We start from the raw sequence: 26,472 nt of genomic DNA on the forward strand, positions 1-26,472 counted from the left end.
GCCATGGCGGCTATTTGGGGGGTGAACCAACAGAAGGAAGACCTTTCTCTCTGTCTCTCTCACTGTCTATAACTCTGCCTGTCAAATAAATTTTAAAAAATAAAAAAATAAAAAATAAAAAAAAGGTTTCTTTGGGGAAAAAACAAAAAGTGAATGGAAAAAAAATAGAAATGAATTTTCTCACCAATTTATACAAGGCTGTTTGAAAATTTAAGGAGATACTGTGTGTGAAAACTCTTTGAAAAGCAAAGAATACTTAAAGACCCTTTTAAAAATATAAAACTAATAAAATAAAAATATTTAAAGGGAATAAGATTCCTGATAGAAAGCAAGATTTGCATTTACATGGGAGTAAATAATGCTGATGAAATATTTCCTTCTAGAAGCTTAGGGTGTTTTTTTAAACTGGATTATGGTCTGTGTCTGTTCTCTGTGTCTGCCCACACTCCCTGCTGACCCTGAGGTAGCTAGAACAGAGTCAGTTTTGTCCACAGCAGAGATTTCAGTGAATGGACTTCAGTCATTTGGCCAAGATCTGGTTTGTGGTCAGACTGTTTGAGGACTGTCAGTTGAAAACTATACTTGAATGGTAGTAAATGCCACACAGGCTAAGTACAGATTCAAAGTGCATTCAGATTCAAAGTGCTTCCTGCAACCACAGAACTTGGTTACTTGATTACTGCCGCTGTTCAGGGAAGGTCCTCTTGAAATTTTCTTCTCTCCTCTGCCCTTCCCCCTTTGCCTTGCCTTTGCCCTTCTCCTTCCCTTCCCTTTCTCCTTTAGGAGGCAGACAGGCAGGCAGGCAGACAGACATGCACACACATACACACACACAAACAGGGAGGGTGTGGTGGGAGACACAGCTCCCATCCATTGGTTCACTCCCCAAATGCCTGAAGTAGTTGGGGCTGGGTAGGCTGGTTTAGGCCAAAGCCAGGAGCCAGGAACTCAATCCAAGTCTCCCATGTGGGTGGCAGGGACCCAATTACTTGCCATCACCTGTGACCTCCCAGAGTCTGCATTAGCAGTAACCTGGAAGTGGAAGCCAGAACTGGAAATTGAACCCAGGCACTCTGATACGTAGGCATTTTAACTGGTGACCCAATTGCTAGTCCAAATGCCAGACCTCTTCCTCTTGAGGAATTTTGACAAGTTTTTGAGGAGTGCCTTAATATAAGCCTGGACCAAGTCCCTTTTAGGTTAGAACTTAGTATATCTATTGAAAATTACTGAGTAAGTAATTTAGGGGGCTGGCATTTTGGCACAGTGGGTTAAGCCACTGCTTGTAATGCTGGCATCCGGTATTGGAGTGCCAGTTCATGTCCCAGCTGCTCAGCTTCCAATTCAGCTTCCTGCTGATGTACCTGGGAAGGCAGCAGAATATGGCCCAAGTCCTTGGGCCCCTGCTGCCATGTGGGGTGCCCAGAGGAAGTATGGACTCCCGGCTTCAGCCTGGCCTAGGCCTGGCTATTGTGGCCATTTGCAAAGTGAACCAGCAAGTAGAAGATCTCTGTCTCTCCCTCTCTCTATGTCACTCTGCCTTTCAAATTAAAAATAACTAAATAAATCGTTCTAAAAGTAATTTAGGTTAGTTTAAAATAAAAGCTATTATGGGATAGAAATCATTTTAAGTATGTTAGCTAATATATCAGATACCTTGGTAGCTGTTCCCCAGCTTAAGAAGAAAACCATTACCGCAGTTGAAGCCCCTGGTCTCTTCCTTCCTGACTACATCCCTGTGTTTCCCCCATCAGAAAGGAACGGCTGAATTTAATGTTTATCACCCTCAAGCACTACCTTGACTGTCTAAACTCATTAAACTCTTACTCAGAAAGTTTAACTGCGTGAGCGTTGCTCTTCCTAACAGTTTGCATGCATATTCTCTCACTATATGCTGAGGATGTGAGAGAAAGCTTTGTAATGTACATAGTATCCCACTAGCAGTACTGGTTTCTAACCCCTTTGGTGTAGTGCTGAGATCTTCCAAAGTTTTGAAAACTAAGTTTTTTAACATTTTTATTTGGTGGCAAAACTTGACCTGCCCTGATGTGTAGCTTTTAACAGTTATTTTAAAAATCCTACTTAGTGTGCAAATTAAAAATGTCACTGTAGGCCGGCGCCGCGGCTCACTAGGCTAATCCTCCGCCTTGCAGTGCCAGTACACCGGGTTCTAGTCCCGGTCGGGGCGCTGGATTCTGTCCTGGTTGCCCCTCTTCCAGGCCAGCTCTCTGCTGTGGCCAGGGAGTGCAGTGGAGGATGGCCCAAGTGCTTGGGCCCTGCACCCCATGGGAGACCAGGATAAGTACCTGGCTCCTGCCATCGGATCAGCGTGGTGCGCCGGCCGCAGCACGCTGGCTGCGGTGGCCATTGGAGGGTGAACCAATGGCAAAAAAGGAAGGAAGAGCTTTCTCTCTGTCTCTCTCTCTCTCACTGTCCACTCTGCCTGTCAAAAAAAAAAAAAAAAAAAAAAAGTCACTGTAGAAATAGTAGATTTGGATATGGGGTCCTGCCCTGGACTTCATAGGAGGCTTAAAGAAAATGTGGGCACTGTATTACCTTTCTAAGCTCTCAGAGTCCCAGTCCTGTAACTCCCCTGGCTCTGGGGGGTTGGGGCAGCGCTGTGGTAGGTGAGCACTTTGTGTGCATCAGCTCAGCCCTCTGTGGGTCCATGAAGGTGTTAGTAGTCCTGCCCTACCTACGGTGAAGGCGGTGACAGTTCCAGGGAATAAGACGCAAAGCACACAGAGTTCTCGGTAAGTTATCTTACAAACAAGAGAGTTTAGGACACCTCTGCTCGTTTAAACTGACTTTAACACCTTCATGACTTTCTCTGATCCTGCCCCTGGGTAGGGAAATGTCTGTAAAGCTTCATTTACCCCTCATATTTTACCAGTATTTTTACAGCTTCCTCCTCCACCATAAATTGAAAAAAAAAAAAGAATATTTTCTGTGATGACAAAAGCTACACAGATTCATTAAAAAGACAGAAGGAAGAAAGCGAGAACTCTTCCATCATCCCAACACCCAGGTTTCTCCTCTGCATTCACTGATTTAACCCTTCCCAGGCGGTACATTCCTTTTATTCTCCTCCTACTCTTTTAAATCGAGTTTTCTTGTGACCCTCTGCATTTTCCACTGATAATGAGAAGAACACAGAAGGTTTTCGCTGGAACACGTTCTGCTTCACTGTGGCTCCCTTGCTTCCCGTACGTCCTCTCCCGCCCTTTCTCTCCTCTCTGACATTCCTGCTGGCCATCAGGGCGCCTTTGGAAAAGAGCCCGGCAGCTCAGATCAGGGCTCCACAACCAGCTTCTGGTGCAGTGGCTGCCAGCAGCAGCCCTGGAGTCTCTGGGCGCCCGCCCAGCCAGCTCCCGGGTCGCTGCTGCCAGCAGCCGCAGGATGCCAGGCTTGCTGGCCCTTTGCTTCCCCTGAGGCTGTGGTGTCCACGCAACCCCCACCCCCGGGCAGATGTGCACACAGTGCTGGCTTTGCTCTTGGCATTGCCTCTGCCTCTTCTGTGTCTAAACGTCCATAAGCCTGATGTAAATCCTCCGTGACCTTTTCTTTACAGGATCCGTTTTTAAGCAGCTCTGTTAACTTGTGGCTGTGGCGATTCCTTACAAAGGACTCCTTTACTTCTGCTCTCGTTAAACATTTCTCATCCTCCTTTCTTCTCTCCCTTTGGTTGATTACTGCCTTAGACTGTCGACCCCAAGCAAACTTTGCTTTTAAGTTTGTTTCACTTTCTCTTTTGTGGTACTTTGAACAGGGACACTGCGTGTGTGTGTGTGTGTATGTGTGTGTAGAACCAATCAGGTAGACAGGCGTGGCACAGTGGGTTAAGTCACTGCTTTGGGATGCCTGCACTCCCTATCAGCATGCTAGTTTGAGCCTCATTTGCTCTGCTTCTGATCCAGTTCCCTGCTAATGTTCCTACCAGGACAGTGGAAGATGACCCAAGTACTTGGCCCTTGTCACCCATGTGGGAGACCCAGATGGAGTTCTGGCTTCAGCCTGTCCCAGTTCTTCCTATTATGGCCATTTGGGGAGTGAGCCAGTAGATAGAAGACTGATTTCTCTCTCTGTCCCTCTGCCTTTTATATAAATAAATAAATCTTTTTTAAACAGGAAAGAAAACTGGACAGGGCTTGTACAGGTAAATCTTTTTTAAAAAAGAAATAACTAGGCAGGGCTTGTGTTGTCGGAGTAGTTGCCTTCTACTGTATAAATGTCATATGGCTGTATGTGGAGGCCCCAAGTCTGGAGGCCAAAAGAGGAGCGAGCCAGGCAAAGGGGCTGCTTTCTTCTGGTCAGTTCTCATTCTCCTGAGAGCCGGGACTTTGTGCATTTGTCACTGGAGCTGTGCTCCAGCACTCAGAACAGGGCTCTCAGGCACTCAGTGCTGAATGAGTGGTTGAGTCCTGAGTGCCTGGCACAGTGCTGAGGTGCTGAGGACACAGTGAGGAAGAAGACAGGTGAAACACATGCCCTCATGGAATATTCTAATGGGAGCACAGACAGTAGTCATTCAGACATCAAACCTTAGGGAAAATGTCAGCTAGTAACACAAGAAGGAAAAGGAGGGTGCGATGGGAACACTGGAGGGCCACTGCTTTGCCCGGGCTGCCAAAAGGAGGCCTCTGCCGCTTTTTAAAAAATATTAGTTATTTGAGAGGCAGGAGGAGAAAGAAATCCCATCTGTTGGCTTCCCAATGCCTGCAATGGCTGGGTCTGGGTCAGAGCCAAAGCCAGGAATTAGAAATGCAATCCAGGTGTCTCATGTGGGTGGCAAGAACCCAGTCACTTGAGTCAACACCTTTACCTCCCAGGGACTGCATCAACTGGAATCAGGAGCTGGCACTGGGAGTGGAACCCAGCCAGTCCAGTCTGGGTTGCAGCGTCTCAACTGGTGCCTTAACGACTAGGCCAAATGCTTGTCCTCAGAAGGCTGCTTTGGTCTTCACCTTGAACTTCACCTTGAGTTCCAAGTGATGAGAAGGCTGCTGCAAAGGCAGAGGCTTGGCATTAGGACTGACTGGGCAAGTTCCAGAAATGGAAGGCAGGCTGGGCAGTTTTGAGCAGAGTGGAGTCAATGTGAGTGTGAGGAACACAGTGGGCTAGGTGTTGAGAGCTGAGGTCAGAGCAGGTGCATTCTCTGGGCGGGTAGGATTTCATCTAGCAGTTGTCTATCCCTTAAAATACAGCTGTCTGCAGAGACTCACCCATTGTACCTGTCTATGACCTGACATCAGCCCAGCTGAAGTAATGAAGGGAACATTTTAATTCTGCCACCTTTCCCTACTTTGTGATTAGCAGGTGAGGAGACTGAGGCGCAGGAAGGAGGCGTCCTCTCAGAGGAGCGGTTGATGAGCCTCATTGCGGGAGAAGGGCAGCCACACTACTGAATGTATTGGTGTTCTCTCATTCAGTCCTTCCCACAGCCAGTGGCACACGAGGTTGTCCTCCCCCCCCCCCCCCCCCGAAGATGCTCTTGTGCTTAGATATGTGACTGTGCTACCTGATGTGGCCAGAGGTACTTCACTGCTGTGGGGAAGTGAAGGATCTTTTTTTTTTTTTTTTAATTATTATTTTATTTATTTGAAAGAATTACAGAGTGAGATAGAGCCAGAGAGAGAGAGAGGTCTTCCATTCTGCTGGTTCACTCCCCAGATGACTGCAATGACTAGAGCTGAGCTGATCTGAAGCCAGGAGCCAGAGCTTCTTCCAGGTCTCCCATGCAGGTGCAGAGGCCCAAGGACTTGTGCCATCTTCTGCTGCTTTCCCAGGCCATAGCAGAGAGCTGGATCAGAAGAGGAGCAGCCGGAACTCGAGCTGGTGCCCATAATAGGATGTGGGTACTGCAGGTTGGGGCTTTAACTCATTGAGCCACAGTGCTGGCCCCAGGGTCTTGGGAGACTGGCTAGAATTATCTGGTGGGCCCAGTCTAATCCATGGGTGCTTGCAAGAGGGATTTAGGAAGATCACAGTGCAAGCATCTGGTCAGAGTAAAAGGCCACGTGGTGGTAGAAACCAAGGGAGGAACAGGGATGTGATGTGGGGCCAAAGGCCAAGGATTGAGGCATCCTTGAAGATGGAGAGGGCAAAGGAACAGAGCACCCCTACCCCCAAGAAGAACTGCAGCCCCACTGGCACCTTACTTCAGCCCAGTGAGACTGATGGTGGGTTTCTGACCTTCAGAACGGGGTGACAGTAAATGTGTGTTAGGACTCTGAGCTTGTGGTCATTTGTTACAGCAAAGGAAGCAAGCAGACACTAGTACGTAGCACTGTGATAGAGGTGTCACTGGACTCATTTATAGTAGGCAGCGAGGCTCTGGGAGGTGCACTGGGATCTGGGCTCACATTTGTCTACCTCTGAAGTCACTCTTTGGACTTTGAGAAGTGAGTACGCAGGCCAGGGAGCTCCCTGGGGCTAGAAAGAGGAAAGAAAGGATAGGTGTGCCTGTCCAGGTTGCTGGGCAGGGAGGCTTGGGTTCCATGAGCAGGCGTGGCTCTCATAGTGTTCACTTAGCTTAAGTAACTTCTGCAGATACATTACAGTGCCTTTCCCAGCCCTGTGGGGAAACTTTAGGTGGGTAAAGGAGTAGAGGAATTGAAGACAAATATAGGTTGTACTGCTTAGGGAACAGATGTGTTCTGGTGGCTTCAGCTCCAGAAACCTGCAGGTCTTTGCCGTGGGAGCGTTGCTGCAGTGCTTGATAAGCCCTTCATGTCATGGGTGCTCTCTTTCTAGTGTATTAGGAATTGTACCAACTTGAAGGCTGGCCTGAGACTCTGTAACTCCCATTGTCATAGCATTTCTATGGGGAAATACATTCTAACTCCAAAAAATAAATTACAAAGGAATTTTTTGAATGGGAATTTTTATAAGTTTAGGGTAAACTTTGGCTTTGGAAGTGTTAGAATGTTCTGGATATTCCAGTGACTTCCAAAAGGATCTCTGGACCCTCTTATATTAGAAGCTGTTTAGAATAAACACTGTTGATATTACCTGAACTAAAAGGGTTGTGGTTAGAATGTGAGATTTTTTTTTTTTTTTTTTTTACTATATGGCAGTTTTGCTTGAGTGGGGTGGCTGTATCCTAGTCTCAACACGGTTCACTTTCATGGTTGTGTTTTGTATTACAGTCACTGACTTGTAAACCTGCCTAATAGGCACTTACCTGTAATACCATTTACAAATCTATCTTCAACAGTTTGCCTCCACAACTTTCTGCCGAGTTATTTCCCTGGTATTCTTTAACCTTCATCCAATATCTGTGCTTCTCACTTGGGGATAGTTGTAGGAGTAGGGAGATTGAAGAAGGAAAAGCAGGCCCAGTTTTAAAATGTTGGCATTGTGTAAGTTTTCACAGTTCTGACCAAAAGAATAAAGACTATGGTATCCTGGGCAGTTTTCCTATTATACATCTCTTTTGTAAGATTTGGCTTAAGGAACAAGCTATATTTTCTTTTCTTTTCTTTTTTTTTTCTTTTTTTTTTTTTTTTTTTTACAGGCAGAGTTAGACAGTGAGAGAGAGAGAGACAGAGAGAAAGGTCTTCCTTTTTCCATTGGTTCACCCCCCAAATGGCTGCCATGGCAGGTGTCCTGAGGCTGGCGCGCTGTGCCAGTCCGAAGCCAGGAGCCAGGTGCTTCCTCCTGGTCTCCCATGTGGGTGCAGGGCCCAAGCACTTGGGCTATTCTCCACTGCTCTCCCAGGCCACAGCAGAGAGCTGGACTGGAAGAGGGGCAACCGGGACAGAATCCGGCGCCCCGACCAGTACTAGAACCCGGGGTGCTGGCGCTGCAGGCGGAGGATTAGCCAAGTGAGCCGTGACGCCGGCCAGAGCAAGCTATGTTTCTTTTTTTTTTTTTTTTTTTTGACAGGCAGAGTGGACAGTGAGAGAGAGAGACAGAGAGAAAGGTCTTCCTTTTGCCGTTGGTTCACCCTCCAATGGCCACCGTGGCCGGTGCGCTGCGGCTGGCGCACCGTGCTGATCCGATGGCAGGAGCCAGGAGCCAGGTGCTTTTCCTGGTCTCCCATGGGGTGCAGGGCCCAAGCACTTGGGCCATCCTCCACTGCACTTCCTGGCCACAGCAGAGAGCTGGCCAGGAAGAGGGGCAACCGGGACAGAATCCGGTGCCCCAACCGGGACTAGAACCCAGTGTGCCGGCGCCGCTAGGCGGAGGATTAGCCCAGTGAGCCGTGGCGCCGGCCCGCTATGTTTCAGTATGTATTGGTAAAGACAGTTGTCAGGCGTTGTGGTGCCTTAGGTTAAGCTGTGCTTGAGACACTGGAATTCCATAATGGAGTACCAGGTCGAGTCTGGCTGCTCCACTTCCAATCCAGTTCTGTGCTAATGCCCCTGGGAAGCAGTAGATGATGACTCAAGTACTTGAATCCCTGCCACTGCTGTGGAAAACTTACATAGAGTTCCTCCTTGCTTCAGCCTGGTCCAGTTTGGGCCATTGTAGCCATTTAGGGATTGAACCAGTGGATGGAAGATCTGTTTCTCTCTCTGTCACTCTACTTTTCAAATACATTAATAATTTTTTAGAAAAGACAATTATGGTAAATTAATTTTCTAGTAGAACATCATCTACATCAAAATTGCTCATAAAAATTTTGTTTTTTAGAAAGATTATTTAAGACTTATTTATTTACTTGAAAGGCAGAGTTACAGAGGGAGAGGCAAAGAGAGAGAGAGAGATCTTCCATCTGCTGGTTCACTCTTTAGATGGCTGCAATGGCGAGGGCCCAAATACTTGGGCCATCTACCTCTGCCTTCCCAGGCATATTAACAGGAAGCTGGATTGGAATTAGAGCAGCCAGGACTCAAACTAGCACCCATGTGGGATGCTGGTGCTTCAGGCAGCAGCTTTACCTGCTATGCCATAGCCCCGCCCCCAAAGATTTATTTGGAAGACAGATACAGAGAGAGAGAGATGGAGATCTTCCATTCTCTGATTCACTCTCCAGATGGTTGAAATGGCCAGAGCTGGGAGCCAGGTGCTTCATCTGGGTCTTCCATGTGGGTTCAGGAGCCCCCAGCACTTGTGCTATCTTCCACTGCTTTCCCAGGTGCATCAGCAGGGAGCTAGATCGGAAGTGGAGCAGCCAGGACTCAAACTGTTGCCCATATGGGATGCCAGCGTCACAGGCTGCAGCTTGACTCGCTAATACCACAATGCCAGTCCCAGTAAAAATTCTTAAATCTGTTCATAAAGTAGAATGTGTAGTTTTGTGTATATGGTTTTACGTAGTAATTCTTTGAGGGCAATTGATCTAGACTATAGGAAGAAAAAAAAGTCTGTGTATAAGGTGTCTGATACTCAAATTCCTATACCATTAATAACTTTCAGCTCCTTTGGGGCTAAAGGGAGAAGTGGATGGAAAATGTTACAGCTTGCAGGAAGGGCTTTATTCCATCCTGGTTTTTGTCTTAAGCTTCTATAGTCTTAATATGTGTTCATCAGTTTATTTGCTATTAAGTATCAAATGAGGTGATTTCCATGAGATTCCACAGGGCCTAGCATGTAGTAGGTACTCAGCAGCTGTTTGCTGGAGTTGAATCTCAATGTTGCAGTTGGTGTCAGTCTACTAATCAGTTAGATTCTTTTCATGCTTTGATATTTTTGTGTAAAACTTGATTTTTAAATGCTAAAAATAGGAGATAGCAATTATTCTTTCTTCTCTGGGTGTTCTTAGGATGAATTGAGTGATGTTATTGATATTAAGGATCCAGATTTTACTCCTGCAGCTGAACGAAGACAGAAACGCCTGGCTGCTGAGCTGGCCAAGTTTGATCCAGATCATTATCTGTGAGTATTGAGTTTTTGAGTGTTAAATAAGTTACTTGACATTTATTTGTTAAAAATTTGAGTATTCATTTAAACTCCAGTAGGCATGTATGTTTTGGGTCCTGGAACTTAGTGCTGACTCAAAACTTAATTAACATTGGACTTACCCTCCAGCTGTTGTACCTTGGTAATCTTGGTAAGATGGTGCTCCTTAGTTGTTCAAGCAACACAGAATTCTTCTAGCGTACTTTTTTGAGTTTTTTTTCTAGCAAGGCTTAAGATAGAATATTAAATTCATGAGAATATTTATACTGCTTTTAAGTATAATTTTTGTTGTGACTAAAGAAATATATCAATGAAAATGAGTTTTGATTTCTTTAAGAATTTGAATTTACTACCTGTCCTGCATTTTTTTGGGTGATCCAAGATATTCTTATGTTCCTCACAATTTTCTCCACTAGCACTATAATTAACCATCTCTTTCAGATGACTGATAATTATTCTGTTATCTAAATTTAAAGTTTTACAGTATTTTTCACCCTCAGTAATCGCGACTTTAGTCATAAACTTTGCCTAAGGACCTTATCTAGGTATTGGATAGGTAAATGATCACCTGAGGAAAGGCTGGCTAGGGTAACCATCCTTCTTCCAAGGACTGTCACCTGGCCTCTGGATACTTTTTATTAATTGATTGATTGAATGAATTTTAAAAAGTATTTATTTATTTATTTGAAAGGTAGAGTTACAGAGAATGAGTGAGATTCAGGGAGGAGGGGATCTTATCCACTGGCTCACTACCCAAGTGGCTACAACGGCTGGGGCTAGGCCAGGCCCAAGCCAGGAACCTGGAACTCCATCCAGGCCTCCCACATGGGTGGCAGGGGCCCAAGCACTTGAGCCATCTTCTGCTTTCCCAGACACATTAGTGAGGTGCTGGATCAAAAATGGAGCAGCTGTGATTCAAATTAGCACTTCAATACGGGATGCCAACATCACAGGTGGCGGCTTAACTCGCTGTGCCACAACACTGGCCCCTGGATCCAGCTTTTCTTTTTTTCTCTCTTTCTCTGTCCCTGGATTCTTGGTTCTCTTTCTGAATGTATGGAGAATGGGTATTGTGCGTTGATGTAGATTTCAGTTACTATTCTCCCCACGCCCTGGCATTCTGGGTAAATAATTTCTAGAGTGTTATGATGCAATTATAATCGTCATATTCCTTTATGTTTGTATATTGCTATTAGCTTATCATGTGCTCTCAGGAGATTATTTAATTCAGTTTTCACAGCAAATGAGGAAAGAAGGTTAAGAGACTTGCCCACTGTCACACTACCACTAGGTGGCTTGGCCACGACTTGAAAAGAGACTCTAGTTGTCATTTTGTATTCCCTTTTTATGTTCCTGATTCCGGTTTAGCTACTCTGGCTGTTGTGATTAATATTCTATCTCCTGTGACACAGTCGGATACTAATTGGAATGGCAGAAATATATCTTGTGATGTGCAAATGGGATGAGTGATGTGTAATGATAAGTGGTTGAACTGTTCAGCATCCTGAGGGAAACTGAGAGATTGGACTCCATTTATATTGCCACTTCTGATGACCTTTGTCTTCAATTGTGGCATGAAAGCCCCACTGAAGAGTCATTTGGAGAAAGCCATCCAAAGTCATGCTGAAGATTTCAAGTGGGAATTTCACTGTCAGCAGATTTCTTGGGCTAGCGTGAAAACAGAATAAGCTTTACAAGGCTAAAATTTCAAGTGAGAGGGAGCTTAATTAGAAGAACTACCATCTCTTTTCTTCCAAAACTGGAAGAATAAACTATGGCCTGACAGAATTAGGAAATTGAAATTTATGGTTAGCAATGTGATACTCTAAGTAGCCTTTCTTTTTTCTGTCTTACATATTTCTTTATCAAGACTGTTATGGTCTGTAATAGAATGCATTAAGTGTTCTTTCTGTTTCTCAAAGAATAGTTCTTACAAGAGTGGCTTGGATGTAGTCATGGGCTAAGACAGGAGAGCAGGCATCCAGAGGTCTAGGTTCTTTGTGACTTCTCTGACAGCCATAAGACTGGCTAGTTGTAATTTTGGTATTACTTACTACTTACATCAGGTGACTGACTCACCCAAATAAATGTACTGATATTAGATGAAGCACAAATAAAGTTCTTTCAGATTTTCAGTTAAAAATTCTTTTTGGCTTAGTGCACTATTTTGTTTTTGTTACTGATGAATACAATGGTGAGAATACTCAGTTTAAATTCCTCATTATCTACCATGCAGATAGATAATAATATACGCATTATATTAGTGTAATGATGTACACATATGATCTGTAGCAAATATTATTTTAGTATAATATGTTACCTATTGTTAAGTTGTTTCAGTAGCCCTTTTATGGGTCATGAACTCTCCTTGTGTCGGGTTTTTTATAGGCTTGAGAAAAACCAATTTTAATTTCATGCTAAGCAGTCAATTGAATGTAAAAAAATTTTAAACAGTTTCAAGGCACATGTAGGTGGATTATTGTAATGATTTTTAAAATCCTGTGTTGTAAAATCTGCTTGTCGGTCTGGTGTGATCTGTGTTGTTTTTGGCATGTTTTGCAGCCTAGCATAGCGCTGGGCAGATAATAGATGCTATGTTAAACATTGATTTTTTTCTTTAAAAGATTATGTATCTGGGGCCAGCATTGTGCCGTAGCGGGTAAATACACTACCTGCGATGCCAGGATGCCAAATGGGTGCTGGTTTGTGTGCTGGCCTCTCCACTTCTGATACAGCTTCCTGCTAATTGTCTGGGAAAAGCAGTGGATGGTGGCCATAATGTTTGGGCCCCTGCCACCCACATGGGAAACCCAGATGAAGCTCCTGGCTCCTGGCTTCGGACTGGCCCATTCCCAGCCACATATAATTTCTTGCTATATATAATTCCTTTTGGATATTATTTTTATACTGAAATGTGTTGATGACATCTTGAAGCATTCCTTAATAGTCCTTCCTCTCTTGCTTATTAAAGCCAAATTTTCATATTTCTATTGGTTAGAATGTTGTTTTTTTTTCTTCCCAAATTGCTTTTAAATTATTGATACATTTTTTTTACCTTAACCAATTCATAATCTCTTACCTATTTCTTTACTCAGGAGAAAATAGTAGAAGAATTTAGGCAACATTATCAACATCTATGAAGTATGAGAAGGGACAAAAATGACCATGTACCATTTGGAATGCCATTTTAAATTGTGATGATTTTTCATTATTCTGAATATGTTAAGGAAGGTAGTATTAATCAGGCTTTGGATTTATTGAGCAGATCACAAGGCAATGCGTAGTAACAGGAAATATTTGCTTTGTGGTTGGTGGAGTTGAAAAGGTCCAGACTGGAGGAAGAGATGCAGGTCAGATAGCTGCATGCGTGTTTCAGTGAGCCAGCCACAGATGAGAGCCAGAAACAGTGCGGGTGAAGGAAAATTACAGAGATGAATGACAGAGCTTCAGGATTGACCGAGTGTGTGGCAGTTCAGGATAATCCTAGGTTTCTTTTTTTTTTAAAGATTTAAAGATTTATTTTTATTTATTTGAAAGAGTTAAAGAGAGAGGTAGAAACAGAGAGAGAGGTCTTCCATCCTCTGGTTCACTCCCCAGATGGCCACAACGGCCGGAGCTGCACCGATCCAAAGCCAGGAGCCAGGAGCTTCTTCCGGGTCTCCTACGTAGGTGCAGGGGTGCAAGGACTTGGGCCATCTTGTACTGCTTTCCCAGGCCACAGCAGAGAGCTGGATCGGAAGAGGTGCAGCCAGGACTAGAACCGGCACCCTTATGGGATGCCTGCTATTCAGGCCAGGGCTTTAACCTCCTGTGCCACAGCACTGGCCCTTATCCTAGGTTTCTAACCTGGATGACTAGGATGAGAAGTGAGACCCTAACCAAATAGAAAACTCAGGGAGACTTTGCAGGTACAATGAGGAGTTGGATTTTTGTACATGCTGAAACATAGGGATCAGTGGGATGCCAGTCACTCTCTGAACCTTTACTCTGCTTTTTCAAATAGTGCTTGGGACACTTAGAAATAGCTCCTTCCCTCCCCTAGAATGTAAGTGCTGTGAGTTACAGAGGCCTTGGGGTGTTCACTAACTCCGTCTCAGATCTCTGCTCCTGTGTCCTAGAGGGCATCTTGCAGTCCAGCTTTCCAGAAGGAAGTGATGTACCTCTCACTCTCGTGGCCCTGTCTCAATGAAGGGCGCCGAGGACAGGGCGCTGAGGTTGGAACCCTGGGGTCAAGATGGCCCCACCCCTGTGTCCTGGCGGTTCTAGCTGCTGCAGGTAGCTGATACGCATCCACTCTGCTCCAAGTTCCACTGCCCCTGTCCTGTCCAGGTCATCGTTATTTCTGCTCCTTTAGGTTTGTTCCTTTAAATCATTCCAGCCTGCGCCGAGTGATGTTTCCAAAACACACTGTGGTCCCTCCTCTGTGTAAAAGCTTTTAGGTGTTCAGGAGTTCTTTCAGATAAAGCTCCTTCAGATTTTTAAACATGGCTTATGGGGTTGTGTCACTACAGCATCTCATTTTTAGTTTCTCTCAACTCTCCTTTTTTTTGCTTTTTAACTGTGCCTGTTTGTTCCCTAGCCTTTGCCAGCTACTTTTTCATTCCATAGCACTCTTAATATGCCTAGTTGTTAATTACCATTCAGTAATTGGCATAGATATTCTTTCCTATAGGGTCGTCCCCTGTGGTCCCAGGTTTATTTTACCATAGACTGTGGTGCTGTTGTGTCATTGCTGTACGCTGTATCATAATTGCTTTGCTCTCCCAAGGGACTGTAAGCCCCACAGAGGCTGGACCGTGTCTTGTTAGCTGTGGAACCCCAGTGCCCAGCGTGGAACCTGGGACACGGCATAAACTTCATACATTTTGTTGAATGAATTATGTAGTTAGCAGTTTAGCTAGATACTTTTTTTTTTTTTAAGAGACTTATTCATTTATTTAAAAGGCAGGGAGAAAGAGAGAGAGATCTACTCCATCCTCTAGTTCACCTTCCAAATGCCCACAACAGCCAGGGCTAAGCCAGGCCAAAGCCAGGAGCTAGGAGCTCCATTCAGGTGTCCCATGTGGGTGGCAGAGAACAAGGACTTGAGCTATTATCTGCTGTCCCCGCCTCCAGGAGAAACCAGTGGTACCCTGGATCAGAAGTTAAAGGCAGGACTTGAATGATAAGTGGTGGCCTGACCCACTGCTCTACAACACGGACCCCTTGTGCTACTAACACTGTTTATCCTTTTTGAAATTAATTTTCTAGGAAAAGCTTACATTTCTAGTTTGTGTACGAGTCTAAAGAAGAACTTCCATTCTTTTTTTTTTTTGACAGGCAGAGTAGACAGTGAGAGAGAGAGAGAGAGAGAGAAAGGTCTTCCTTTTTCCGTTGGTTCGCGCTGCGCTGATCTGAAGCCAGGAGCCAGGTGCTTCTCCTGGTCTCCCATGCAGATGCAGGGCCCAAGGATTTGGGCCATCCTCCACTGCATTCCTGGGCCAGAGCAGAGAGCTGGCCTGGAAGAGGGGCAACCGGGACAGAATCCGGCGCCCCAACCAGGACTAGAACCCGGTGTGCCGGTGCCACAGGTGGAGGATTAACCTATTGAGCTGCGGTGCTGGCCGGAACTTCCATTCGAAAGAGTTTTCCTGTACTTAGGAGGAAGAGATAGCTAATTAGGAAATAGATTTAGGATTCATTTATAAAGCAACTTCTTTATTCTGGTCTCATACACCTTGTGCACCTGACAAAAATTGATATTGAGAACTCTCATTTCAGGATATTAGCTGTTCAATTCTGTCCAATTTGTATTTTTATTTCCTCATGCATAAAAATGGAGTGTTTCTTACGTTAGCTAAGAGCTTGGATTCTGGAGTGTCACTCCCCCTCTTCGCGGAGGAACGACACAGGACCCTGCGCTGTTCTTTTGTCTGCTCGGCCCTCCCCGGGTTTGCTACCGTCCCTTCCACCTCCATGGAAGGGCAGTTCCCCCTGCCACATTCCCCACTTCCACGGGGGAGCGGCACACCGCCGGCCGGCTCTCTCGGGGGCTGCACAGGTGTTCCTCTTAGATGTTCCTGGTGCATGTTGTCTCTCTCCTCCTTTATAGTCCTCTTCCACCAATCCCAACTCTGCTACCCACACGCGAGTACACTGCTCTCCTCCAATCAGGAGCAGGTCCTGCAGCTTGTTGGTTGAACTGGAGGCAGCTGTGTAGAAGCTGTTTACTCCCTTCTCAGCGCCATATTGTGGGAGAGCAGATGCATAGAATAAGTCTTAATTCGAGTAACTTAGTCTAGTCCAAGTTGCTCCCCACACTGGAGTATGCCTTAAGTGGCTCCACCTCCTGGTTAACACTTCTTACTGGTTCCCTGAGCTCAGCTAAAGTAACACAGCTTTTTCCAGCCTCAGTTTCCACCCTTGTAAAATGAAGGTGTTAGCAGTCCTGCGCTGCCTCTGGTGATGAGGGCTCCAGGGAGTCATGCACGCAAAGCGCTGAGTGCAGTGCCTGGAGCACACGGAGCACAGTGAGTTATCTGTGATCTTTCTCGTTTTTGAAAGATTTCATATCTCACTTGAAAGAAGAAAAGTATTTAAGATCATAAAATTGTCAGCTACAAAATTCAGTTTCTCCAAGTAGCCAGTTCCTAGAGTTTCTAATTAACTGAAATATAATAAAAATTTCTCCGAGTGTACTTTGTCATGCTTTCCCTGTGAATACCAATCTCCAACTATGAGTGCAAGGTAGCATAATCTCTTTCTTTCTTCCTTTCTTTTCTTTACTCTTTTTTTTTTTTTTTTTTTTTTTTAAAGAAGCATTTATTTGAGAAGCAGAGAGATCTTCTGGTTCACTTCCCGGATGCCTGCTACAGTGGGGGTGGGCCCTATTGGCACTAAAGTGTTCTCCCAGAATAAGAAGAATATTTTGAATGTAGCTGTTACTTTTCTAGTTAAAACTGAAAATGTAGAGTGCAGGGGAAAATAGCGCTCCGTTCTTTGCAAAGGTTGCACTTACCTTTTTTAATAGTATAAACTCAAGGAGCTGTTAAGATTCGAATAAATATAATAGATTGCGTTACGGTAGAAAATTCTAGTGTGCATGCCACAGAATGATGTGTGTCTGTGTGTGTAGCCTCTTTGCACCTCTTTGTGAATTTCCTGCTTGTCTATTTCTGTTTATTTGCTGGTGGAGTTGAAAATGTCTTTCCTTTCTTGTAACCTTACCAAAATCTGTGGTGTGCACAAAACTAGCATGAGTGTGTGTTAAGATTGACTTTCTTCCATGCCCGAGAGTCCACGGTGGGCTTTCAGGGTAGGACTTATCTGTCTTCTCTTTGAAGAGATCAGAAGTGTCAGATGTCCCTTTAGTTAGACTCTGGCTTTTTGTTTTATGTAATTATTGACAAAAAGAAAGAAAGAAGGTGCTGGAAATGTATTTTGAATTAGCCATTCACATTTCCAGTGCAAATGCAGTGAATTGGGAGATCTTAGAAAATGAAGGCAATCCTAACCCTATGTGACAAGCCTGTCCATCATGTTTTCCCAGAGCTGACTATTTTGAAGATGAAGAGATTGAACGGATTTTGAAGTATAATCCTTGGTGGACTGAAGCATATTCCAGATTGATGGCCTCTTTGGGAAAGAGCCAGGAGCAGGAAATGCATGCTGCATCAGGTAAGAAGTCAAAAGTAAGCTCATTTGTTTAATTTTAAAATCCTATGGTATGCCACATTTACCACCTTCCTTATTATGAAGCATATAATTATAATTACGTTGTAATGAGCAAAATATGATTTTGGATTGCAAATTTTGGAAATGAAATCTACCCTGACTGAAAAATGCCACTCAACTATTTAGACTTGTATTGGAAAAATCTTGAAAGTCCATTTTTTTGAGACTCATTGGCGTCTTTTTAAAATTTTTTATTCTTTTCTTTTTTAAGTTATTTTAACAGCCAGGACATTTGTAGTCTTTGAATAATTTGAGAAGTCTGGGCAGCACTGTGATCAGGTCAGCTGGTGGGAGGACACCCGGTTCTCATTCCCTTTCCCTACTAAATGGCCTGGGTGTGTCCTCCCCAGCTTCCCTGCAGGTGGTTTGATGTGAGGCCTTTGCTCACATGTGGACCTTACAGGCAGCTGGTAGCTGTGAGTGCCCAGCTGCAGAGCTTCCTGAGCTGCCCCATCTGTGGTGGCTGTGCTGTGTGTAGCACGAAGCTGAGTATTAACCCAAGGGTCCTTTCCTAGATGGGCGTGTCATTACCATCTTCTCCACGTGTGAGGCTGGTATATTAAGTCTGTATGTTAGAATGAATGACAGTTTCAGGTAGATCAAGAATAGAAGTCCAAATTTTCCATCATACTGATACTTGGTTTTTATTTGTACATTAAAAATTAAATTTTATGTACAAATGAAATACACACATACCCATACATTCTGATGTCTGTTAAATGGAATATTGACACTTCTCATTCCTCTTCTAAAAGTGACCACTGTTAACAGTGGGGTATTTAAGAATACATATCCCCACATTTAAGTATAAAGAGGGGCCGGCGCTGTGGCATAGCGGATAAAGCTGCCACCTACAGTGCCGGCATTCCGTATGGGTGCTGGTTCGTGTCCCAGCTGCTCTACTGCCAATCCAGCTCTCTGCTATGACCTGGGGAAGCAGTGGAAGATGGCCCAAGTCCTTGGGCTCCTGCACCCATGTGGGAGACCAGGAAGAAGCTCATGGCTCCTGGCTTCGGATTGGTCCAGCTCCGTTCGTTGCGGCCATTTGGGTAGTGAACCAGTGGATGGAAGACCTATCTCTCTCTCTCTCTCTCTGCCTCTCCTTCTCTTTTGTGTAACTCTGACTTTCAAATAAATAAAACAAATCTTTTTTTAAAAAAAGTATAAACAAATTTATACACACAGACTCACCTCTCTGTTCTCCTTCTTCTTCTTCTTTTTTTTTAAGATTTATTTATTCATTTTGACAGGCAGAGTGGACAGTGAGATAGAGAGACAGAGAGAAAGGTCTTCCTTTTTCCATTGGTTCACCCCTCAGTGGCTGCTGCAGCTGGCATGCTGCGGCCGGCGCACTGTGCTGATCCGAAGCCAGGAGCCAGGTGCTTCTCCTGGTCTCCCATGGGGTGCAGGGCCCAAGGACCTGGGCCATCTTCCACTGCACTCCCGGGCCAGAGCAGAGAGCTGAACAGGAAGAGGAGCAACTGGGACAGAATCCGGCGCCCCAAGCAGGACTAGAACCCAGGGTACTGGCACTGCAGGCGGAGGATTAGCCTAGTGAGCTGCGCCGCCACCCAAGATTTATTTATTTTTTGAAGTGTGGCCAGAGGGGAGAGATTGAAACAGATACTGAGAGAGAGATTGAGATAGAGATCTTCATCTGCAGGCTCATTCCTCAGATGGCCTCAAGGCCCCCGAGGCTGGTTTAGCCTGGAGCTCCAATGGGTCTCCCACGTGGGTGCAGGGGCCCAAGCACTTGGGCCATCTTCTGCTGCTTTCTCAGGCAGATTAGCAGGCAACTGGGTCAAAAGCAGAGCAGTGAAGACTCAGAATGACACTCATGTGGGATGCTAACATTGCAGGCAGTGGTTTAACCTGCTGTACCATAGCACCAGCATATCCTCTCTGTCCTTTTCTTGCTTTTTGCAGTTTGTAGTGTATGTGGCCAAGCTTATGTGTCTGCACTTGCAGATCTACCTGAAACTGGTTTTAACGGCTGCCTAGAATCCCGTTGTATATTTGTATCAGGATGGGTAGACATTGGGCTATTTACTACTGCTGGACATTTGGGTTGTTTACAGTTTTCTACTGTTGTACTATTACTCAGTGTGAAGTAGCCACAGGGTCTCTGCTGCATTCCATCCCAGTGTCTGGTGAAGAGTCTGTTCATATATAATAGATACTCTGCAGATATTTATAATAGAATAAGTAAATATTGTAGTGAATGTTTTTGTGGTTAAGTTTTGTTAGAGTTTAGGTGATTTCGTCTGGACTCAAAAATTGCTGCTGCCATCTTTGCATAATAGAAACTCATTTGTAATGACTGCTGATACCTTGTTATTGTTTTAAATAAATCTTGGGCTTTGTATTTGGTTTAAGAAACTCCCTTTGACTGCATATAGACACATTTCCAGACCAGGATTGCTAAAAACTTTAGATGGTTAACTGTATATGCCATGCAGATCTGCTCAGAAAGTTTGCTCAAACTTGAATCATCAAGGATAGCAATGGCTCTGGATCAGTTTTCCTAAGTTTTGCCCAGTATTTGAATGAGGCCATGTGGGAAGGGATAGGTGGTTGCGTAGTGGAGTTTTCTGGCCACCAGGGTGAGCTAGTTGCCCTAAAAATCAAAAGACATTCCCTTTGATATAAATTCTAACTTGTTCTGCTTTGATCAATTGCAGCTTGTTCTCAGTCTGGTTTTCTGTGTCAGCAGTGCTTTGAGTTGGTTCTCTCTGCATGATTTTAGCAGATTAAGCCAAGCCTTCCTTTTAAGCACTGGCTCTCCTGACCTTTCTTCATCTGACCTGTGACTTACAGCGAGGCTAGTGTGGTACAAACAGTTGTAGTTTGCGAAGCCATTTTGGTGATTAATTCCAAAAATCACCTTTAAAATATCAAGGGCATGTGATGTAAGGTAGGGGAACTTGAGTTCTGTTGAACAGAAAGTACCTCTTCTGATATGCCAAGTGTAAGGTTAAGTGAGAAAATCAAGCTAAGTATGGTACACAGGGTTTAATTTTGCTCTGCTATGGGCCAGCTTTGTGATCTTGCAACTTGGGGTTGCTGTAGAAATCCTCTGCCTGTCTCAGAGCTGTCCTGAGGATTGATTGAGACTGTATTTAAAATGTTTAGCACAGGGGCTGGTGTTGTGGTGTAGTGGGTAAAGCCTCTGCCTGCATCGCTGGCATGCCATGTGGGCACTGGTTCAAGACCCAGCTGCTCCACTTCCAATCCAGTTCCCTACTAATGCACCTAGGAAAGCAGCAGAAGATGGCCCAAATGCTTGTACCCCAGCACCCATGTGGGAGATCTGGGAGAAGCTCCTGACTTCTGGCTTAGCCTGGCCCAGCCCTGGCTGTTGGGGTCATTTGGGGAATGAACCAGCAGATGGAAGATCTCTCTCTCTCTCTGTGTGTGTCTCTTCCTCTCTCTGTATAACTCTTTCAAATAAATAAATAAATCTTTTAAAAAATCCTTAGCGTTTTGTAAATGTTAGAAATTATTACAGACTAAAATCAATAGAAGAACCAGGAATTAGATGGCTTCTCTGTGAAACTACAATTTTTGTATATTTGCAAAGCTTTGGGGGAAAGTTCTTTGTTAATAAGTTCTTTCTTATTTCATTTTTCTTGATAAAAATATTTTAGCTTTAAGAATGTATTTCAGCTTACTTTGCCTAGTGGTTAATAGGCCTGCATCCCACATCAGAGTCCAGCTTTTTGCTAATGCAGACCCTGGGGGGCAGTGGTGATGCTTAAGTGATTGGCTTCCTGCCACCTCATGAGAGACCTGGACTGAGTTCCCAGCTCCAAGCTTCAACCTGCGTCAGCCCTGGCCCTTGTGGTCTTTGGGGAATGAACCAGCAAGTGGGAGTGCATGAGTGTTCTCTTGCTCTCTAGCTTGCTGTCTCTCTCCTTCTTACTCTCAAGTAAATACATACAAATTAGAAGAAAATATTTCAGATACCTAGAATTAGAGAAATCGATTGAGGTGCATCAGAAAAAAGAAATACACCAAGAAACAAACGTTCACGTTCTTTGCTCGCCCGAGGAGCAGGCTGCTGCTGTGTTTGACCTCCTCTTTTCCTTTGCTCTTTGCCTCTCTGGCCTTCCTCTGTCACAGCAGTGAGGTGATGCCACTTTTCCTTTGTCAGCAATTCCCAGGCAGAGCTCTCACTACAAGGGAGGGGCTCACCGTTAATTCATCCTTCATGGAATATTAACCTGGGTTGTTTCGAATTCTAGGGAAGCCCTGAGAGGCAAACTTTGCTGCTGTTTTCGCCTTGGTTGTAGTTCTTGTCATTTTCTTTGTAGTCCCGAGTTACAACACAGGGACTTTTATTAACTTGGGCTTTAGAATGATCCAGATCTTCCCCAAAGGCTTGTAAATGGCAGTGTTCAATGCTGTGCTCCCCAGAGCTCTGGTTTCATGAGGATGCCCTTACCACATTTCCCATGTTGTCTTTCTGTGGTTAATCTCAGCCCAGGAATCCCGGCATGTTATTGCTCATTAGGAAACCACGTAATGTTTAGAGTCAGCTCGCGCCCTAGCAGGGCCATCCCATTGGGCACCAGTGCGCCCTTCAGTGTTACTGGAGGTAACTGTGGGTGTCAGCTTGGAAAGTTGTAGCACTGCAGGGCTACCCGCTGACACTGGAAGTCTGAAGACAGCACGTTTTCTTCTGTTGCCCTTGATTTGTTTCCAGCAAGTGCACAGTGTAGTAGACAGATGTGCACTACTCTGAGAGGAGCCAGATTGTGGATGATTTAAATTGTTGACCCAGAGAAGACACAGACGCCCTGGGACATTTGGGAGGAGGATTTAGAGATGAAAGGAAGATGTAAAACTAACCAAGTTAGAAAACGCTGGGCAGGAAACGTGACCACTTCACCAACATTTTTCCATTTTGGTGAGAGTCGCTTTGGAGCCTGCAAATGTTCTGGTGAGGGTTTTAATGTTGGGAGGTGGTCCTGGGCCCATTGTTCAATGCCAGGGCACCAGTTTCCTCCCCAGACAGACTGAGCTTTCAGCTGGCTTTTCTTTCACTGTAGATTATTTTTAGAAGTGTAATTAACCGAAATGTTGTGAACTATGTAGCAAAGCTGCTTTGTAGTGGAACTGTGTTACACAAATGCTTGACAAATGTTGCTGGGAGTGGCAATCATCCAAGTATTGTTGGCACTGCATCTGCAGTTATTGCCAGTGCTGCTGCTCAGTCAGACCTGATTGTGTGCAAACCTCCCCACGTTCCACTTTGGGTGATGTGATTTACAGCTTTAAGAAAAGGCCTTAGGGACCAAGACTTTTGGTTTCTCTAGTGATTTCTTGGTTTATTGTAATTGCTGTTTATCCTCTCCGGTTTCTTTGCTTGAATTTCGGGATTTAGATGTGCTTGTTTATTATTAATGAGCTAAGTAGGCCAAAATGGGACTTAAAAATGCCCAGTAAAATGGGGTGGTATCTTAAGGAAAGGCTGGGGACACCGAGTGTCCACAGGCCCAAAAGAGCACATTCTGGTAGGCTTTGCTTATGTCACACAGGCGTTGAAAGTGACTTATAATATGTGGGAGGACTTACTTCTGGGTGATGTAACATCGGAGCCTCCAGTGCCCAGGGCAGTCTTGCAAATCATTAAACATGTACAGGTATGATGAAGGGGTAAGTGTGTGGAAGAGCTGATGTGTTGTTAACTGGCTCTAGGCATGCTTGCTTTGTGATTTAGAGTTGTGTGGAAGCAGAGGTCTTTATTAGTCAACTAAAGTATAAAGGCTTTTCTCTAGTGAGAGAATATCATCAGGAACACCTGGCACTTTCCTATTAGCTAAATTAATGAACGTCTCAGAAGCTATGCTTAAGGGAATACTATCTCACATCTTGCTAAATACAGGGGTCTTAAAATACTTTGGCAGGTATACTTTCTTCATGCAGTTAGGCTGTTTCATGCAGTTTCCTTTAATCGAATCACTTAAAGTGTACGGAGAGCCTCTGTTTAAATTAAGGCATCTTCGGATGAGTCCTTAATGAGGCAATCAAACCCACTTTACCTGTCTTATTTCATTTTTAATGCTAGTCTTTAAAGAATGCTTTACTTGATATCTGCAGCATTATTAAGTTTTTTAAAAAAATACATATTTCTTTACCTTGCTGGTGAGCAAATTAAATGCATTGTAGTTTATCTGTTATTTACATGAGCAATGTTTGAATAAATACATTTTTTAACATAGCTCTGCTAGCATGGTTGGACAATAATATATAAATGTATTTCAAAACCTGTTTTTCGCACTGTATATATTTTAATGGGTAAAAAGAGTATTACTTCTAATAATTTAAAAATAAGCATGTTTCTGAATTTTTCTCCCCAAGGACAGGCTGCAAAACTGTGTTAAAACAAAAAGAAGCCCTGTTGAACATAAGACTTGTAACAGAGGACAGCAGTAAGTTTGGAACATTATATATGAAAGGGACCATCAGTTTAGAATCATATTCTCTTCCTTCTGGCTTTTCTGATGAGCAAAAAAAAAGCAGTCTTTGGTTGAGCAGAGACACAAAGGGACTGGGGAGCTATCAAGAGAATGGTTTGGGAACATTATAAAGGCAGAGTAGTAATGTTTGGCCTCTGAAAAGGTGGCAGAGACAGCAGGTGTCTTTTAATAGTTCTTCTCCCCTTCCGTGACTAACAGGCTTCTTAAGTTAGAGCTGAGCCTATGACCCCTCAGTGGTGCCCGTGTTTCCTTCTCTTCCCAGTGACTGAGTGTGGTCCTGCGACTGAGCCCCGGGAGTGGGAAGCTAGAAGTGCTGTGTGCCCTTTCTGGATCAAGCCTTCAGAAAGAAGGTGTTTGCTGTCTTCTTTTCTTTTTTCTTGGTGGTTTGCAAATATTGAAAAGCGAGAGCAGCTGTCTTGGTTTCACCCATGGGTGAAAGCTGTGTGACAGGATGCTGGTGCCCAGCCAGCCCCAAATCATTTACCCAGGATAATAGTGCCAGAGAGAAGCTTCTGTCTTACTTAAGCCCTGTCTTTTGGGATCTCTCTGTTAGAGCAGTTCAGCCTGTCTTTACCTAAATATAACTGGGAGAAAGAGACTTGAAAGTTATTTTGACATTACCTTGATTCAAAGCACTGGAAATGGAAGCAGAATGCTTCTCTTTACTGGGCTGAACATTTTATGTGAATTTAAAAGTGATTTTCTGATAGGAGATGGAAGGAAAATTAATAATTCCTTTGCAGGAAGAGATGGCTAACACTTTCCATTAGAGATACTGATTTGTGTAGATGGTTAGGCTTCTTTAAAAACTGCTCTGAGACAACTGGTAGACCCTGTTGTAATGGCTGGGATCGGAGCACATCCATGTTTTTAGTTCTTCTTGTTTCTGTAAATGTTGCTCAAGAGGTATTCTATTTCATTTGACTAGTAATGAGGACCAATAATGCTTATTTTTCGTTAATGCAAGAAGATGCATAATAGAAAAGCATGGTAAGAGACTTCTTTGTGACGGCTCGCCTAAGTTGTAGGGCATCAAAGGCAGTGTGGGAACTGTAGTTTCATACTTGCTTACCTTGCCTTTTATGTAGACATCATTTAATTTATTATTAACATCTGTTATTTCAGTGTGTTGTTTTGGCCTGGATAGCTAGCATTTTGATACGTAAAAAAATCGCTTTTCTCTCTTTGATCAAGGAGTATTTAATAATAAAAATGGGGGAAATACTGTATTCCCATCCATACCCCGGACGCCATTTGGGCTCTGGGCCCCGTTACCACCTTGCACAGTAAACTCTGGTCCTAAACCACGCAGCTCCACCGCAGGTGTCAGCCTCACCTCCACCCTGCTGGGGTTCGCTGCTCCATTTCCCCTCCACCCCTTCGCGGAAGTGTAACAGGACCTGCTTCCCGTGCTCGGGCCCCCTTTCTTCACTGCTGCCCTCTGGCCTGTTGGATTTCCCTGGTCAATAAACCCTTTCCCTTAAAACAAAACAAAACAAAACAAAACAAAACAAAACAAAACAAAACAGTGTTCTTAGCAGTGACAGAAGTTAATACTTTCAAGTGCTTTTAAGCAAGAACGCAACAGATTTACTTGACAAACTTGTTGACTCAGTATGGTGGATTATAGAACAATTTGTTGGCCGGCGCTGCAGCTCACTAGGCTAATCCTCTGCCTTGTGGCGCCGGCACACCGGGTTCTAGTCCCGGTCGGGGCGCTGGATTCTGTCCCGGTTGCCCCTCTTCCAGGCCAGCTCTCTGCTGTGGCCAGGGAGTGCAGTGGAGGATGGCCCAAGTGCTTGGGCCCTGCACCCCATGGGAGACCAGGAGAAGCACCTGGCTCCTGCCATCGGATCAGCGTGGTGCGCTGGCCTTGGTGCGCCGGCCGTGGCAGCCATTGGAGAGTGAACCAACGGCAAAAGGAAGACCTTTCTCTCTTTGTGCTGACACATTAACTATTCCTCTTCAGTATACTGAAATCTTAAAAGAAAGAGACCCATTCCAGATAGGTTAAAAATTTGAATGTAATAAATGAAATAAATACTCTTAAAGAGACTTCATATGATTCAGATATTGGGGAAATATTATTTCTGTATTTAAAAATTGATGTATTTGGCTACATAAAAAATATTTGAGGGGTCAGCCCTGTGGTATAGCAGTGATTTGGGTCCCGGTTGTTCTACTTCTAATCCAGCTCCTTGCTAATGGCCTGGGAAAACCAGTTGAAGATGGCTCAAGTCTTTGGGTCCTTGCCACCTATCTTGGAGACATAGAAGAAGCTCCTGGCTCTTCCTGGCTTTGGCCTGTCCCAGCCCCGGCTGTTGCAGCCATCTGGAGAGTGAACCAGCAGATAGAAGATCTCTCTCTCTCTCTGACTCTCCCTCTCTCTCTTCTCTTTCAAATAAATAAGTCTTTAAAAAGGTAAATAAAT

At 44.4% G+C, this 26,472-nt stretch overlaps 1 protein-coding gene across 5 annotated transcripts in view; it reads left to right on the plus strand.

Moving 5' to 3' along the window:
* SHQ1 (SHQ1, H/ACA ribonucleoprotein assembly factor) overlaps positions 1 to 26,472 on the plus strand; it is a 155,139-nt gene that overhangs the window by 11,368 nt on the left and 117,299 nt on the right. For all 5 annotated transcript variants that reach the window (XR_007921540.2, XM_051851471.2, XM_002713187.5 and 2 more), the window contains exons 5-6: positions 9,710 to 9,822; positions 17,375 to 17,502. Coding sequence is in view for 4 of the 5 variants with exons in the window: in XM_051851471.2 (XP_051707431.2) it covers positions 9,710 to 9,822; positions 17,375 to 17,502 (241 nt within the window). In the remaining variant the exon portion in view is untranslated. The remainder of the gene's footprint in view (positions 1 to 9,709; positions 9,823 to 17,374; positions 17,503 to 26,472) is intronic.

The sequence above is a fragment of the Oryctolagus cuniculus genome, chromosome 10 (assembly GCF_964237555.1).
Source record: "Oryctolagus cuniculus chromosome 10, mOryCun1.1, whole genome shotgun sequence".
NCBI classification, from domain to species: Eukaryota; Metazoa; Chordata; class Mammalia; order Lagomorpha; family Leporidae; genus Oryctolagus; species Oryctolagus cuniculus.